At 47.2% G+C, this 12,467-nt stretch overlaps 3 protein-coding genes across 3 annotated transcripts; 1 reads left to right on the forward strand and 2 right to left on the reverse strand.

Annotated features, from left to right (window-relative positions):
- Positions 1 to 5,144: 5,144 nt before the first annotated feature.
- Positions 5,145 to 7,112, reverse strand: F5J12DRAFT_491919 (uncharacterized protein). Its single transcript, XM_051739686.1, has 12 exons — positions 6,838 to 7,112; positions 6,746 to 6,788; positions 6,618 to 6,690; positions 6,516 to 6,565; positions 6,355 to 6,468; positions 6,222 to 6,304; positions 5,964 to 6,171; positions 5,887 to 5,911; positions 5,754 to 5,825; positions 5,636 to 5,703; positions 5,476 to 5,575; positions 5,145 to 5,420 (listed from the first exon to the last, which is right to left on the reverse strand). Exons 1-12 carry the CDS (start codon positions 6,878 to 6,880, stop codon positions 5,295 to 5,297), a joined length of 1,005 nt encoding a protein of 334 aa, XP_051602703.1. The 5' UTR covers positions 6,881 to 7,112; the 3' UTR covers positions 5,145 to 5,294.
- Positions 7,113 to 8,428: 1,316 nt separating this feature from the next.
- On the reverse strand, positions 8,429 to 10,177 carry F5J12DRAFT_491957 (aromatic compound dioxygenase). The gene is made up of 8 exons (XM_051739687.1): positions 10,001 to 10,177; positions 9,881 to 9,945; positions 9,767 to 9,829; positions 9,506 to 9,708; positions 9,323 to 9,451; positions 9,145 to 9,269; positions 8,919 to 9,092; positions 8,429 to 8,865 (listed from the first exon to the last, which is right to left on the reverse strand). Exons 1-8 carry the CDS (start codon positions 10,085 to 10,087, stop codon positions 8,710 to 8,712), a joined length of 1,002 nt encoding a protein of 333 aa, XP_051602704.1. The 5' UTR covers positions 10,088 to 10,177; the 3' UTR covers positions 8,429 to 8,709.
- Positions 10,178 to 11,247: 1,070 nt separating this feature from the next.
- On the forward strand, positions 11,248 to 12,362 carry F5J12DRAFT_716309 (PIN domain-like protein; the record flags this gene model as incomplete). Its single annotated transcript, XM_051741001.1, has 3 exons — positions 11,248 to 11,408; positions 11,464 to 11,707; positions 11,772 to 12,362. 3 exons carry the CDS (start codon positions 11,248 to 11,250, stop codon positions 12,360 to 12,362), a joined length of 996 nt encoding a protein of 331 aa, XP_051602705.1.
- Positions 12,363 to 12,467: the final 105 nt, after the last annotated feature.

The raw sequence follows: 12,467 nt of genomic DNA on the forward strand, positions 1-12,467 counted from the left end.
TACATTTCAGGTTTTCTTCGAGGAATTCATCGAGAACCTTGAGTTCATCCGGTGACATAGGATATACCGCAGCCTTTTTGGGCTTGAAATCCGGTTTTAAACGAATTTCATGGTCCAAGCCTGGCCTGTGATCTGGGAGCGGTATGTCCTCTTCTGAGAAGACCTTGCTAAATTCGCTATATTCCTTTGGGAGCTTTACCTCTTCTTTCTGGGAAGCTAGGGCAGCTTCAAGTTCAGTTGACAGGGTAGTTTTGTTAACTTGACTAGAAGAGGGTTCTTCGATAGTACCATCTTCCCTGATCTTGACGGCATACCCTTTGTAGAACGGGAACTGTCTATGAATGTAAAGATCAGTTTCCTTGTTTGATACAAACCCGTCGTCCCAGCAAGAGATTTTATTGGTTTCCCAATTTACCCTTGGCTTGTAGTCCCGAAGGAACGGCATCCCGAGTAGGATATGTTCCTTCCCTACCAGCGGTCCGACATAACACTTTACCCGAACAATTCGATTCTTGACAAGGAGTCGAAGAGTGACCTTCCTGGTGACCCACTCCACGTCTTTGCCGGTAAAGGAAGTTGTCTTGAACCTGCTTTTGACTCGATAAGTTGGGATCTTGAGTTTTTGTACGATTCGCTCTGAAATGAGCGATACTTCTGCACCCGAATTGATGCATGCCATTACTCCTGCCTTGTGATCCAATAGGTATACCATCCCGAGCGGTGAGCCAATTCTCATGGTCGATTCATCATCTATGGTGGTAGTACATATAGCAGATAACACTGAAGCGGGACCTACGTGAGGAGTTTCCGTGGTCCCCTTTAAAAATCCTTCTCATTTAGACCATAGGCCTTAAGCTCGTCTCCAGTTGCCTGGCGATCTCCCACATAAGCAACCTTCCTTCCATCGTCAGAAAGAACGATTCGAATGCCGGGATGGCCACTAGTCTTCTGAGAATGGCAATCACGTTTATAGTGGCCTTTCTTTCCACATTCGAAACACGTGATGTCGTCATTTGATCGGCGTACGTTTCGCCTTCTTTTGTCGACGTCCATCGCATCGGAATCTCGGGAACTCCCTCGGAAATGAATGAATTTGCGTTCATACCGGGATTCTTTGCCTTCGAGTATGTGCCTTGTTGCGATCGCAGTCCTGGCTTCTCCCGCGCACTGTATCCACTCGATGACGGTAGTGGGGGCGCGTCCTGAATTCAGGATCCAATCACGATACTCCTTATTAAGACCTTTCCCAAAGAAGATTCCTGCTTCTCGTGACTCTTCTTTCAACTGGGCTTTGTTCACAAGTCCGGTAAACTCGGCGATGTAAGCTTCAAGTTCCCGTTTGCCCTGAGTTATATCGGACAGACGAAGGATGGCAAGGGCGGTTTGGTCTCCAGACTCGAAAGTAGCTTTGAGGCGCTCGATGAACCTTTGAAAGGTATCGGAATACCAAATAGTTCCATCGAGGAGCTTGTTCTCGTTCTGGTAGTTTTCAGCGAACGTTACCGCGGCGCCTTTCGTCATATACGTAAGAGAAAATGAAATCTTGAGCGACTCCGTGTTATAGACGTGCTTGTTAAGGTTCAAATAACCTTCGACTTGAGTTACCCAGGTTTGAAGCCCGTTGTGGCTTCCGTCGTATTCTCCAGGATGCCCGACATTAAACTCCCTACCTCCATTGGGTGGGCAGACACCATACGAGTCTTCGCCGACATCGGCTGAGGCCTTACCCTTACTTGACCCACCAACGGGATCATCTGGGGGAATTACCTTTCCGAAATTTCTGGCGTACCAAGCTCGCAGGGCCGAGTCCGTAGGCGTACCTGTTGGGAAGGGATCACTCGACTGTCCTTGACCAGCTATCTTGCGCCAGTCCTCGGCCAAAGAGTGCATCTGTTTTTCCAACCTCTCTCTCAGCTCCTCTTCGGAGTATACCTTCGGCGGCATCTCAGGGGCTGACTCTCCGTGACCAATTGTCATGGACATTTCCGTAACACGCGCTTCTTGTTCTTCCTTGAGGACTGATCCGAAAGAAGTATCGGACTTCTGATCGTCTTCTTCTTCTGAACTAAGCGCGATTTCCGATTCCCTAAACCGGGACAAATAAGACAATCTAGGATTACTTGCTGTGGCGGACGGCCCAAGTCTTCCTAAAGGGATTGGCAGTAAAGGCGGGTTCCTTCCTAACCCAGTCGGTTTGACACGAGGCGGGACAGGAGGTCTCGACTTTGACGAATCTGACACTTTGACGGATAGTGACAACGAAAGCTGAGGGAGGATTTATTTCTCGAAAGAAACCTGTCAGCGTAGCGTAAAAGGGATTGTGCGCGAGCGATTTTACACGTAGGGAACCGCGAGTGCGAACTCTAGGGAGGCGATCTATTAAAGCCTAGTGGCTGCCTGTAGAGCGGTGTATTTGGTTAAGAGTAGAAGGGTGCTTCTCAATTGTGAGAGGCAATGAGTGATTAGTAACTTGGTTTGTTGAAGTTCAGAAACCAGGGACGAGTAGACTTCCGCGGAGAGGTCGACGAGTCCCGAAAGCTGCGTGGAGTTTTTCGATTTTGTTATGCCCGAGCGCGGTGACTTCTTCAAATGGAATAGGCACGAAGCGCACGAGGTGGGAGTCTTCAGGCCGAACTTGTCGTAACCCCTATGGCTGAGTTATGGCGATAATCCGACAGAGGTTCCTTCTGCTGGCGAGTCCCTAAGGTTGTTCGTGCGGAGAGAGAACAAGGATGAAGGCCAAGTGATTAGCTCAGTTGCAAGCTATCAAAAAACTGAGGATACAAGGTAAAGTACGTGGGGTTATATACCCCTAAGTGCGAGTACCCTACCAGTCGCGACGTGTATCCGCAGCAGTAAACAAACTAATCACTGAAATAAATACGAGTCAGGCGGAGTCAACGATGGGGATAGGTATGGGAATGAAGGCTATACCGGCTGCGCAATCAACGCGCAGCGAGGAGCCAGACTCCGGAACTATAGTACAACATTCAGGCAATATAAACGAGTCAGAAGTGTCAGTGGGGACGGCAACGAGACATCTGCACAATCATGAGAGCGGTGAATGTCACGGACGGATCACGAATGATGAGTCTCGACAGGTATTGGAAATACCTGGACAGCGGGTGATCCGAACTCTCCCTTCAACATCTTCACTCCTAGAACGATCACCGGCACTAGCGACGCGACGAGGCACGTGACGCATGTGACCATGAGGACTGAAAAAGGAAAAGGGCCAAAAAGAGAGCGTAACATCAATCGCTGGTCATCTGTGGGATGGTGGTGTTGATCAGGGGGGACCACTTTGAATTACAATGTAGCTGCATATACTTTCCATACTGACATGTACCTCTTTCATTTGTTGTTGTAATTCATGTTGTTTCAGATGACTTATCAAGAGTAATTGCTGGAATCAAGTCTTCACATTAAAAAAATGTACATGGAAGGGCAGTAGTTCCTAGGTATATTCCCCACCACTTACTCATCCTCAGCGCCATCCACATCCATGTCAGACTTGTCTTCAAGGAGCTCCATGTGTCCCACTGCCTCTTTCTCCCTCAGGATGGCCTGGTAATCAATCCACATTGCCTTGGTGATTTGATCATGCAATGCATGTGCCTCCAGATGTTCTCCATTGCCTTCCAGTACACTGGGCCCCTCCAACCCATCACCACCTTGCACACCTGTGTCAAATGGAGTGCTGAAGTCTTCTGGAAGTTCACCTTTGAATGGATTGTGGATGTGGATGAAATTATGAAGGGTGCAAAGTGCTGCTGGCAGCTGTGCTTGTGTCTGGAGATCAAATGGTGGAACTAGTGAAAGGATACAAAAATGACACTTTATGACACCAAAAATATGTTCAATAACATTGCAGGCTGACACATGCCACAAGTTGAACAATTCTTGCTTGTTCACAGGCCTGCAGTTTTCATCAGTAGGATGGTCAGGGGATCGTAAGTGTGATTACTTACCTTACACTAGCACAGCCCCATTCAGCTAAATGGTAGCATACACCACAGTATGGAACAAGCAATATTTGGTTTGCAGGAAATCCAGCATCTGCAAGCAAAAACTTTCCTTCAGGAATCCTCAAGTCATGTGTGGTCACATATTCATAGACACAGGCATCTGCTGCACTGCCCTCCCAGCCCATAAGAGAGTATATAAACCATAAGTCGAAATCACATGCAAAGAGACAGTTTTGGGAAACATATCCCTTGCAGTTCCAGTAGTTTGAATGTACATAGGTGGGGGGAGATGCATGGATATGGCTTCCATCGATGGCACTGATAGCATTGCAGAAGTATGGCCAGAATTTTGGGTTGTTTTGGATCTTCGAAGGAACAGTATCACCAGCTGGAAATCAAATGTAGTCCATATAAAAAGGTTGTGTTGCAAGTGTGGTGAGTATCATATGGAAATAACTGGAAACTCCATGCAGTAGTTACATTGGAGGAGTGTTAAATACATACCATGAAATTGTATCATTCAATTGTTGAAAGCACTCCCCTACATGCCTGAATGGCAGGCCAGTGATGCATGTATACGGGAATGTTGCAAATTGTTCCTCAAGAGAAATGAACTTTGAATTCTTGAGTCCAAGCTGCTGCAAAGTGACAATAAGCTGCTGGAAAACCTCCATGTGCATCCCAAGTTCACAACAAATGCATTCTGGGTGACCTGCAAGCAGTTCCAGCACCCAGTCTTCACCAGACAGGCAGGAGGTGTGGTATGGCTGAGGTTCTCACCCAAGATCTGATTTGAGGAGATGTGTGACTGCACAGAGAATGATGCTGAGGACCAATGCAATATACTTTACCAGATGATGGCATTGTTCTAGGCTGAGAGGGTGCATGTAGGGTTACATACTGTAGTACATGCTGATTGATTATCACTATCGGCAGCCCGGCACAGATTATGGCTCCGACTAAATTTCGGCATGCGCCGTTAGACTCGAGCGAGCCAACATGAGTCGGTAATGCTCGGCAATGCTCTACACCAGTTTCCGAACTGGCTCTAAGGCGGATCGCTTGAATAGCGAAGCCGAAAGATAACAAACACTAGGTGACGTATTGTTTGGTGGGGGACGGGAGGCGTGGTTGTGATATCAATAGTGTACAATCCACCAAAAAGATATCTATGTACATATATCTACTTCCCACCTTACGTATGCATAATGGGATTGCTACAAAGACTATATAACAGCGTCAATCAGAGAGCAGAAGCAACCGACGAAGCCGCAACACCACTTCGCGGTTTAGTCATTATATCACTGGTTTGTGTGCTTGGTGCGCTCAATAGGGTGGTCTCTTGAATTCGTCATGAATGGCTTGAGCCTCGGGGTCCAGGTTACCGCCCTTGATAACGCACCCGGCTGCATCGAACTCCACGTTCACGGGATTACTCCTGACGACGTCCATCTTGTAAAATAATTATCAGCTTCAAGACTCAGACGTAGAAGGAAGGGAAGAAAACCTGAATATGCAGGCCGTCACCATGTTTAAGAGTAAACTCTCTGGAAGAGTCAATGGTGGTGTTGCCGCGGAACGCCAGAAATGAAGTATCGCCAACAGTCCTGTTGCATATGACATATGAGGTTAGCAAGAACGTAAGAATGAAATAGTGATTGCCTAACGTAGGCTGCCCAAACGTAGTAATTGTCTCAAAATTGGCCAGCCTCCTTACAACGCGGCACGCCACGATCTAATAGAATTTGCATTGCAGAGAACGTATTGCGGCGGAGATTGGCTTACCGTACAAACTATTGCCGCAGGGACATTGGCAATGATTGACATCACGGCATTCAGGTTCAATAACATGAAGGTCTACGAACGGTCGTGACGTCAAGTGAGAACCACCGACATGCCAGTTTGGCGGCCGACTCACCGTGGCAACCAAGTTGGATAGAAAGCTGCTGATTGTCAGATTTGGTCCAATCACGATTTCTCTTTATGCACACTTACGCAATAACAAAGTAAATAAGTCCGTCACCAAAAATGAGTTTGATTAGCTTCGAGCGACCGCCTGCAGGATATGCAAGCTTCCAGCCGGCCAGGCAGAGGACAAGGAAGTCGAATGCCATAGTATATATAAAACTAATGGCTAGAATGTGATTATTGGTCGATGTAATCACGCAAGCACCATTCAGCCAAGTTGCTTCAAGAAGGATACCTAAGAAAATCGTGGTTAAAGATGTTTATATCGGAGTGAAAGTAGCATACCGTGAAGCAGAAAGGACCATTGGCCCAGCATGACTGCCACTAGTAGACATACAATAACTCTGTTCTGTGACCAAACCGCCATGCTAGCATGGCGCGTGTCAAGGTATGTACGACTTCAATAGCAAGGACTCACGTTCGAAGGGAAAGATTAATACTCGCTAGTCCAATAGCAGCATTCCCAAAGACTTGGTTGAAGGTATAAAGCGCTTGACAGTTGACTGGCGCGGTGACGTCGAGGGCGATAAGGCTGCTAGGTGTCAACACGCACCGCACCGTTCAACGAAAACAACCTACATCCCGACGAGGGCAAAAAGTAAACAATAACGCCCAGCAAAATAGAACGCCTAACATTGGTGTATGAGAGTTGTGGTGTCGATATTAATCAGTGACTCCCACCAGAGGCCATCGAAAACATTTCCGGCCAGATATGAACTGCCAGTCGAACTCCAAGGAAGTAACAACTTCCCATCTAATATAATCATCAACACGAGATGAATACGGCAGTTAATGATGCTCGTTCTCACAAATATAAGCCAAAAAGGGTATGTGCAAACCGGCTGAAAACAACTATAGAACAGTTGGTGCCGGTAGGAAGGAGGATGCGGATGTCACCGACCACTGTCAGTCAGGATTTCGGCAGACGACTGCCAGTCAACCATGCTTGAACGGGGGGCAGGTGCCGGATGAGGATGGGATCGAAACCTCCAAGCAATAAAGGACCGCCCTTTATGTGAAACGACCACGGAGACCTCGCATGGGGTCCCTGGCTTCGGCGAGGGAGTTTGGCAGGGATGCAAACATTCGGAGACGGAGACCTCCCTCTCAATCGGGGGGAGTGTTAACTTCGGCGAGAAGACCTGCCGAATGCAGTAATGAATTCTCTACCACAGACACCCCTCATCGACTAAAAGGTCATGCCCAAAGCGTGAAAAAGCGAAGCCAGAGGCGTCTACAGATAGCGGAGATTATCAATATCTCCCGGAGACGAAAGTGCGAAAACATTTGAGTGCCCATTTTCAACTTCCAGGACAGTGGATCAAGAAAAAATATATATATCGCCGGCCTTCACGGTAGAAGAATCGCCGCAGGACCGTGTAACCGCACCGTGTGCAAGTGTACGGCACATGCGTGATTACTTTCGACTTGATCCTGGTGCCTGTGTGATTTGGAATGCCCCAGAATTTTTTTCCGCGGAGGGCGAACGCCATCGTGCATATCCTTCGTACGGACCAGGCAACGGGGATAACCAATCACGCACAGTTGGGCATCTGACTGGATGCATCCCATTTCATGCAGATGCAAAGCATATGGATGTTGGCTTGGGATACCTCATCAGGAAATTAACACTTTACTATTTTTGACCTTTTTGCGACTTTTTTTGACTTTTTTGTGACTATTGTGACTATTTGTGACTTTTTGGGAAGGAACCTACTATCTGTACTTTTTTTTTGACCATATACAGCATTTTGAAGAATGAAAAGAGAACAGAATCTATTGAGACAACTAAGTAATGATATATCTAAGCCAAGAAGACTAGAAAATGTCTGAAAATTCAGAGATATTGAGCCATTGGTGTGATGCACACTGTCTAAGAGAAAAATCACATTATCTCTTTGGAACCTCCATCAATGTGCAGCCATGCCTGCAGGACATGGGTAATGATAGTAGATTCCTTCCCAAAAAGTCACATTAGTCACAAAAAGTCAAAAATAGTAAAGTGTTATTTTCCTGACGCTGAAGTGCACTAGCCCTGGGTTATATGAGTGACCAAGGCATAGTCAGAGCTTTCATGTGGGTGAGGAAGTTGGTGGGAAGTTATGTGACAAGTATTGGCAGAGGAACAGGACAGGGAAGAAAGGGTGAGAGCTAGGCAAGCACTTGCCTTTATTATCGGATAGAGCTTGAGGAATAGATGGCAGTCTTGAAGAGTAGTTCTGACTTAAGAGTGGGGCTTGTAATCAGATAAGAGGAATGTGAATTCACTAAGGGGACTCAGCAGAAACCCCTGGGTTTATATACATGCAGGACTGCACACAGACCATGAGTGCATATGGTAAGTAGAACAAGTACCTACTATGTATAGTAAAGAATAGAATGGAACATCATAGAACAAAGTGGGGCTAAGTGGAGTAACTTAGCAAGCATGATGTCATATGAGTATAACTCATCTAATAAGCAAGTCTAGAACCAGTATTTCCAACAACAAGATTTCAATTTCAGGTCTAATACACCTCAGTAAGTAGTACTGTGGGCAGATCTGGGAGGATACATCTGCCACGGACCTCGAACTGCGATACTCGAAACCCTGCCCTTGACTACCACACACGATAGGAGTAAGAATTTCCGGCAGACGTATACAGCTTATAAAGCATATCAAGTACATAATACGGCATAAGCAGGAGACTCCCAGGCTACACTAACTTACAACAAACAACACCACCCCGCCTCCTGGGTATGTAACGAATCATTCATGCTAAGAGCACCGGTATCACACCGTTTCTTTCGATTTCGCATTCTTGGCGCGGTAAGACTTGAATTGTTCGTTCGTCAGCATGACGATCTTCAATCGCATGAGCTTAAAAGAGGCGCCCGCAGGGAACCCTCGTTTGCGAGCTTCATCATCATCATCGATTTGCTCCAATTTCTACGTGATAAGAGCATGTCAATAAAAAGTCACACGCGAAAACGCCTACATACAACTACAAGGGATTTCTTGACCCCAAAAACACTGTCACTTTGAATAAATTTGCAACCTTCCGGATAGAACGCAGTGACAAGTTTGTGATATCCAGGTGCCTCGACCATCATATGCAAGTGATTTGGACGCATATTGTGACGATTCATGGTAAGCAGAAGCTCGCCCACCGGTCCCTTGACACAAAATTAGCCGGTATACGTTAAAAGCTAAGTGAACCAAACCTACATCTCCGGGAATAGGATAAGCAACTGGTACTATAGCACGGAAACCAAAGCTTCCGTCGTCGGCAGATCGAAGACGTCCGCGACAATCGGGGTGAGAGCGGTTGCTATACTGTGTGTCGTAAAAGCCTATGTAAGAGTTCTGAGCGAGCCGTGTGTGAATATCATATCAAGGCACCTACCATCTGAGTCCGACTCCCACGTATCGATAATGGCCCCTGGTATTGGCCCTCCTTCCGTAGTTAAGACCTGGCCTTCGACATACATGTACTCTCCTTTGCCCTCAGATGCGATACCTTCACCGTTCGCGACTACGAACTCCGTTAGCCATGCAGTGATGCCAAACGTTCACTCGTGCAACTCACTGTGCACAGTATCGTCCGTATAGAAAGGGCCAAGCACTGTGTTTTCAGTGGCGTTTCCTTCCACGGGATTGTTAAGAGAATCAACCAACGCCGAAACCCCAAGTACATCTGAGAGGAGGATCATCTCTTGACGAAGAGGAGTGCACATCTGCCCCACACGAGTCAGAAATTGGATAGCTGCCATCCACTCATCTGTAGTGAGACTGTAATTCGATGAGGATGCGGTTAAAATAGGCCTATGCTAGAGATGACACCACTGACTCGGTTTCATTGACAAGTCCATGAAGGTACTTGATGAGAGTTTGGAAGATGAACCTCAGCCGTCTAAGAGGGGTGCGAAGTCGAGTGACAGATGCGTGCTTCAAATCAACTTACGGATTTGGTGTTGCCTCAGCAAGCTTGAGGACGTTGTCCGTTATGACGTCTGCTCGGTCAGGTATCTTGACAATAGGTAAATACGATATTGTCAATGGCCAATCTCTTTGGGATACTTACCGGCAGGTCGAAGCGGGGAGGAGCACCATTCGACACAGCTTTGGATGGTAAGGCTGGGGCGCTATCACTGCTTGCTTGCTCGGACATCTTGGAGGTACGAAGGAGGCTTGCTTGCTATCAGCTCAGCGCTTCGCCACAAGCAACTCTGCGGATCTTGCGACTACCACATACGGAGCAACGATGTACCGTCACTCAATTGAACCCGAGGGAACAACTGCCAGGGTAAAGGATTTATGTTATTCCTTCCAGTGATAGGTAACGCCAACGCTACTCATTTAACAATTCTGCCGTCCCACCCTCAATCCCCGCGTACAGCTCAGAACTCAATAACCGCCTACCAAGAAGTTCAAAACTGTCCCCAGCAATGCATCAATGAAGCGCTGGTGGCTTGACAACATTAATAGGGACCGACCTGCATATCACGCTGTATCTTGGTGACAAGTATAAGTGAATGCACATCGACCGGTAACGCCAGTCCTTCGCAGGGTTGCTACCCTGCCATGTCATCGATCCAATAACAACTGTTTAGAACATGTTGCAAATGCGATAATCAAGATAGGATCATCCTCCGTTCTCTGCGCTAAAAAGCTCGTCGGACTGCAACTTTTAACCTTACCGCTAGGACAGGGGATTGGTCCCTGGGCAAGTTCTCTTTATCCTTTGGAAGATGTATATCACGGTTCATAGAGTCAAAATAACGAAAACATATTTCCTGTTCTGTATATGGACTTTGCAAGAGGAATGTAGTATGGAACACACCAGTTTGAACCACCACTGCAGTCTCCGTCACAATAAATATGCACAACAGCTAATGCCACGTTGCAAGGAGTAAAACCACGCAACCGTCGTGTGCGAGAGAAGGTTCGCTTGTGTACCTTTTCGATCACTCTCATGTGTTAATGCCGTCTGGTCAAGGCCCTCCGCTGCCTCCAAGCGAATGAGTCTCCACGACGAGGACTAGGCAGAGAGGTACAAGGGTATAACTCACCATAAGTTCAGCCTCCCAAATACTTCAACAAGTGTCCTGAGGTGATACAGAGATCTCAATGTCCTGTTGGAAAAGGTAGACTAGGGACTCGTCAAATGGGTACGGGGCTCTTTTGCAAAATGTTATTACATAAGTGTCGAGTGCTTTTTCGGTCACGCGAGACGCGACGCGTCTGCTTACATGTGTTTACGCGCATAGCTTACGGGTAATAGCTTCACGCTCTGTGGTTTGGTTCCAAGTTATTGTAGAGCTTTACAGGATGGGCATATGCGGACTTTTAGGCCTGCTAAAGCCCATACAGACCACAAAGCATCTGTCTGACTTCGCGGGGCAGACACTTGCCCTCGATGCGTATGTCTGGTTGCACCGAGGGATTCATACTTGTGCCACTGAGCTTGCTACAGGGAAGAGTACTAAAAAGTGAGTGCTGTGAGTCCATTTCTCGCACGGTGTTAGTTCTGATTGGTACCCCAAGGTACGTTGACTACGCGATGCAACGCATTCGACTCCTCCGCCATCATAAGATACAACCTTATGTCGTGTTCGACGGCGGGCCATTGCCCGCCAAACGAAGTACAGAGAGGGACCGCAAACAGAGAAGGGAGGAGAATTTAGCGAAGGCCAAAGCTCTGGCTGCAGAGGGAAAGCACTCCCAAGCTCGAGAATTCTATGGCAAATGTGTGGATGTAACACCCCAAATGGCGTTCCAACTTATCAAGGTGACGGTGATTTCACTACCATAAGGTATTGGATTAAATATTGACGTATCAACGGGCGGCTTAGGCACTCCGAGCAGAAGGGGTACAATACATTGTTGCGCCTTACGAAGCAGATGCCCAGATGGCTTACCTGGAGCGCATAGGGCTCGTCGACGGTATTATCACAGAAGATTCTGATCTGCTAGTATTCGGATGCCGCAACGTTTTGTTCAAGTTCGATTTCGCGTCTAGCACAGTTGCTTACGTTTCCCGGGCAGACTTTGGTTCAATAACCGCTGCAGAGGGAGGAATCTCTCTTGTGGGCTGGACGGATACCCAATTTCGAGCTATGGCAATCCTCAGTGGCTGCGACTACCTTCCCAGTATTCCTGGTATTGGATTGAAAACTGCGTGGTCGCTACTTCGGAAACATCGTTCTATTGGACAAGTCGCACGTGCATTGAGATTGGAGGGCAAAAAAACCGTTCCAAAAGATTATCTGGAGGCTTTCAGACTGGCCGAAAAGGTATTCTTGCATCAACGAGTTTACTGTCCACTGCAGGAAAAGCTCGTCAATCTCACGGACATACCCGTGGAGGAACGTTACGATGCTGAGGTAGAGGCATTTATCGGCAGGTGTTTGACGAGTCGTCTAATATTCATACTCTGTTACTAACTGGACGGGCAGAGATTTAGAGCCTTCCTTAGCGAAGCTCATCGCGGTTGGGGAAATTGATCCTGTAACACACCTGACGATGGACGATATTTATCCTGGATTCGC

The sequence above is a fragment of the Pisolithus orientalis genome, assembly GCF_024613125.1.
Source record: "Pisolithus orientalis strain OTSU chromosome Unknown F5J12scaffold_6, whole genome shotgun sequence".
NCBI classification, from domain to species: domain Eukaryota; kingdom Fungi; phylum Basidiomycota; class Agaricomycetes; order Boletales; family Pisolithaceae; genus Pisolithus; species Pisolithus orientalis.